Consider the following 5,126-nt stretch of genomic DNA (forward strand, 5'->3'; position numbering starts at 1 on the left):
CTTCAAATGAGAAAAGTGTCTTCATCAAAGTTGTAGCTCTCTCAAACACCTTCAAAATGGACACCAATTGCATGTTATTTGGATATGAAATGATAGAGTTATGCATTTTTGAAGTTTGGCAAAATCACTTGATCAATGGTATAGGTCAAAAGTGACCTATAATGTAGCCTCATATCACATGCTCAAACAAGTTGAATTAGCTCCCACTACAAACATAAAAGTTGAATTAGACACATTGAATTGATTGTGAAACTTGGAAATCTTTCATCTCATAAAAATTGAGCAAGTTATGGCCTTGGGAAGTTGACTTTCAAATTAGGGTTTAGACAAAATGACCTATAATGTTTTAACATAGAAAACGATTTTCCAAGAAAAACTAGCTCTATGTATCAACATGAAAGTTGTTTGGAATGTCACTTAGAGTAAGTTTTCTCTTGGAATAATTTTTATATGGTGAAAAGTGTAGGCGATAGGGTCTAGGGACACCCAATTTTGATCAGATGAATCCATCTGGCCAACCACCATCAACCAACTTGCTAACTTCCAATTCTATTGACTCTCTTGACTCATGGTAGATCATATATGTATAAGATGATGAAATTTGAAGTGTATTTTGATAATTTTGATCAAATGGTGAGATAGCTTGTTGGAGAAGTTACTCAAGATACCTAGTTAAACTAGGGTTTCCAAGGCAAATCACCCTCAAACTCTTGAAGCAAACTTGATCAATATAACATGTAGGAATCAACAGGACTCATATATGATACTTATAAACATTCTTGAATCAATTGTTGGTTGTTCTCTTTGTTCATGAGGGTCTCAAAACCCTAGATGTGATCAATGAATCAATGAGATCATGCCCTTCCTACAAAAAGAGTTAGATAGATGCAAAGACATATTTTTGGTATTTTGGTTAGTAAAATGATAATATACAAGTATGATATAATCACAAAGTGCTTGGTGATCTCTCCCAAAATAAACCCAATGAAGGAGGGGTAAGGAGGATGCCAAGATACGATCCAAATGCTAATGCTTATGATGGAAATGCATGAGGGATCTTAGGGTCAAAATTGGGGTCTTACAACAGGTACAGGTAAGCAGAAATTCAGAAAATAGAGAACACAAAAAAAAACATAGCAAAAAACATAAGGAAAGCAACAAGAGAAGCCTAAGTGTCTAAGGGTTCGGAGGCGGAGGCATTCTCTAGAGCAGCTGAGTCATCAGGTTCTGAATATTGTTGTTAACAGAGTCCTAGTGATCCAATATTGCTCGCACTATCTGTTTCTCCTTCTGCAGTTCTTCCAAAGTCTTTAGGACTAGAGGAGCGAAGCTAGAGTTTGATTGTTCCCCCTGAGCCAGAGCATCAGTGCTAGACTTTGCAGCTTCTTCCGCAGCTATGCGTGCTACCTCTTCAGCGTCAGCTTTTGCTTTTGCTTTTGCTTCAGCAGCAGCCTTCTCTACAACTTCTCTAACCTGTTGCTCTTCTTCCAGACAAGCTTTCTCTTCTGCTTCTCTTCTGGCATTTTCCTCTGCCTCTCTGACCAGTCGTGCCTGCAGTCTTTCTCCAACGTCTTTGATAAAGTTGTTGTGGACTTATTCAAAGAGGCCTTTCAGTTTGAAAGCCTCAGAGGTCATCCATCTGATCACTTTGTTCCAGTGAATCCTTACTGCAGAGGGATCGTCACTGATACCAGAGTTTTCAGATAGAGATCTGATCTTCTCCATTAAAGACTCATCAAATAAAGAGATTGATTCTTCTAGGGTGGGGAAGGTATTTTCTGGTTCAGAGTTGGGGGATGGAGATTCTAGTGGGGTTTGGATAGTGTCAGTTGGAGGTTGAGAGGTAGGGAAAATAAGGTGTTCAGAGGGTGGTGTGAAGGGAGTTTCAGAGGGTGGTGTTGTGGGTTGTTCAGGTGGTGGATATTGTGGTTGTTCAGATGGTGATGGAGTTGGTTGTTCAGGTGGTGGAGTGTTGGCTTCTGGTTCAGGTTATTATTGTGCGGCAAGAGGACGAACCTAAAGCTGAGCTAGAGTGGGGGATTGAGGGTCAAAGGGTTCTGAGTCAGATGATAGGATGTAGTAGGGTGGAGATGAAGGTGTTGAAGAGATTGGTGAGATAGGTTCGTTAAGCATTTCAGCTTCAGAAACTGGTAAGGTTGTGGTGGAGAGGTTAAAATTTTAAAATGGAGGTGATGGTGGATTAGAGGTGGGAGTGTCAGATGGTTTGGTGGTAGAGAGAGAGGGTTTCGAGTGAGTGTAGATGGGTGTGGTTTGGGGAAGAGAAAAATAAATTTACTTTAAACTGACAGAGCAAGAGTGAGAAGGCGAAGACTTACTTGGGGATTCGATCAGAGGGACCGGAGGTCTTGACATAGAAGTTTCCCCCAACTTTGCTTTCTTGGCCTTCTTTGACTTCTTAGAAGGTTCTCGTTGTCTCTTCATGAAGTTTGGTGGATGCTCAGGCAGCCTATCCAAAGAGAACTCTGAGATGTCAACTCTTTAGCTTGCGAGATCCTTCAGATAGTGTGCCACAACCTTTGGAGGATCAAGCTTGGAGAAGAGGTAAAGGCCATTTGGAATCTTCCTCTGATCCTTGAGTGCTTCCCAGGAGGTATCTAACGAGGGTTTCACCCTAACTTTCTCAATCACCCACGTGCTCTTCAAATTGAGAGCGTTCAGAGGCCTTCCAGTGTCAACAGTGACATCCTCCATTAGACTGTGATGAATCAGGTGATCCACCAGCCCGCTCTTGATCGGAATGTCAGAGCTAAGCCTTCCCATAGGGATATAGGTTTTGGGCTTCATGTTGTTTCTGGTGTCTTTGACAGAGTCTCTGAGGTATTTGAAGAGCAGTGCTTGCAGATTTAGCTTGAGCCCTTTGTGAAGGCAGTAGAGTATGCATTTTTGATCCATGTTGATGTAGTCAGAAGAGTTTGAGGCTGGGCGGTGATGAATGGTTCCCAGAATGATCTTCAGCCAGACTCGGAGGTTCTGGTGAAGTTCTTTGTTTTTTGAGGAGTTGCCTTCAGCGTTCTATTGGAAAATGGTTAGGGCAATTTCCTGGGACATGTACTTTTCCCTAGGGTTGATATTGTAGATCCTTCTTCCCCCTGTCTTCTCCATGTTCAGAAGGGAGGCGATGGACTTCTCAGTGATAACAATCTTTACCCCCAGAACATGTGACACTATGTAATGATCATCTGAGTCTGCAAAGTGCCAAAATTATTTTACCAGATAAGTATAGACAAGACCATAGAGCCTTTGGAAATAGTTTTCCCACCCTTGCATTTTGAGTTCCTCAGTAAGGTCTGTTCCATTTCTCTTCATGTTCTTGAAATCTACCAAAGATTCACACAAGACCTCAAGCTTTTCAAATGGAGTGGAAACATGGATATGTGGTTCATGATCCAAAATGTGTGGTTCTTTGTAAATGGGGGTAGAGACAACACCGGTTGTAGTAGTTGTTTGTTGAGAAGAAATGGGTAGTTGTTCCGTTGATTCCATTTGCTGAGAGTAGTTATAGATGGATTGTTGCTGGGAATCCATGAGAAGGTTTGATGAAGTAGATAAAGATGATGAGCTTTGATGAACTTTGAGGAGCTTTGAAAAAGAAGAGGGGGTTTGTGTAGGTTGTGAGTGTAAAGTGTGAATTTTTGAATTGTGAAAAATATAAATACACATAGAAGGCATGCAAAACGACAGCGTTTGGAGCAATTGAGAGGTTACAAAATTAATGATGACACATTAAATGAGTTAACACGCATAGGAGAGACATGATTACAGCTAATGATAGAAGTCTAATCCCCAAAACAACACACTGCTCGAGGAGATCTCAATGGTTTGTCTCTTGATTTCTGCTAGACAACTGTCTAGAAGATCCAAGGTCAGACGCAAGATAACTCACGTGTTGATCTATATGATCTTCAGGAATACCAAGGGATTGGATCTTGAGGATTTCTAATTCAGATGACTCCTAACTGGTAGAAGTATCAGAGTCAGATCCAGATACCATATGTTATTTCAGAGCCTTATTTTTCTATTTTAAAGAAGCACATTTGATTTATTCCGGGCAATTTTCAATTTTCAGGTGTTTCAGAATAAATGATAATCTATCTTCAGCGAGGGGTTTTGTGAAAATATCAGCCCATTGATGGTCTGTATCTATAAATTTTAAAGATATTACCCCTTTCTGAACATAGTCTCTGATAAAATGATGTTTTATTTCTATGTGCTTAGCTCTAGAGTGCAAGATAGAGTTCTTACTTAAACATATGGCAGCAGTATTATCATAGAAGATATGAACCTTACTCTCAAATATCTCAAGGTCTTCTAGTTGATTTTTCATCCAGAGCATCTAAGTAGTGCATAGTCAAACTGATATATATTCTGCTTCTACAGTAGACAGAGAGATGGTTGACTGTTTTTTGCTAGCCCAAGATATGATCTTGTTTCCCAAGAACTGACAATTCGCAGATGTGCTTTTGCATTCCATTTTGTCCCCTACATAGTCTACATCACAATATCCAGAAAGCCTATACTCTGATGTTTTCTCATACATCAGGCCAAGGTTAGGGGTTCCTTTCAGATACCTTAGGATTCTTCTAACTGCTGTTAAATGAGATTCCTTCAGATCTGATTGGAATCTGGCACAAAGACATACACTAAAAAGAATGTCAGGATGGGTAGCCGTCAGATAGAGAAGAGATCATATCATACCACGATAGAGCTTCTGACAAACCTTTTGACCTACTTCTTATTTCTCCATAATGCAGGTTGGATGCATTGGTGTCTTTGCTGGTTTGCATTCTGACATTTCAAATTTCTTCAAAATGTCTTTTATGTATTTACTTTGGTATACATACGTTGCTTTTGAAGCTTGATTCATTTGAATTCCCAGAAAGAATTTTAGTTCTTGCATCAAACTCATTACAAATTTTGCACGCATTAGCTCAGAAAATTCTTGACACACAAAGGGGTTAGCTGAACCAAAAATTATATCATCAAAGTATATCTAAAATATCATGAGATCATTTCTAATGTTTTTACAGTGTAGAGTCAACCTTTCCCCTAATGAAGTCATGTTCTAGAAGAAAGTTGCTTAATCTTTCATACCAATCTCTATGAGC

At 39.7% G+C, this 5,126-nt stretch overlaps 1 protein-coding gene across 1 annotated transcript; it reads right to left on the bottom strand.

Moving 5' to 3' along the window:
- Positions 1-1,251: 1,251 nt before the first annotated feature.
- LOC127079290 (eukaryotic translation initiation factor 4 gamma-like) lies at positions 1,252-2,442 on the bottom strand. The gene is made up of 3 exons (XM_051019694.1): positions 2,337-2,442; positions 1,669-1,979; positions 1,252-1,551 (listed from the first exon to the last, which is right to left on the bottom strand). Exons 1-3 carry the CDS (start codon positions 2,440-2,442, stop codon positions 1,252-1,254), a joined length of 717 nt encoding a protein of 238 aa, XP_050875651.1.
- Positions 2,443-5,126: the final 2,684 nt, after the last annotated feature.

The sequence above is a fragment of the Lathyrus oleraceus genome, chromosome 5, assembly GCF_024323335.1.
Source record: "Lathyrus oleraceus cultivar Zhongwan6 chromosome 5, CAAS_Psat_ZW6_1.0, whole genome shotgun sequence".
Classification (NCBI taxonomy): Eukaryota; Viridiplantae; Streptophyta; class Magnoliopsida; order Fabales; family Fabaceae; genus Lathyrus; species Lathyrus oleraceus.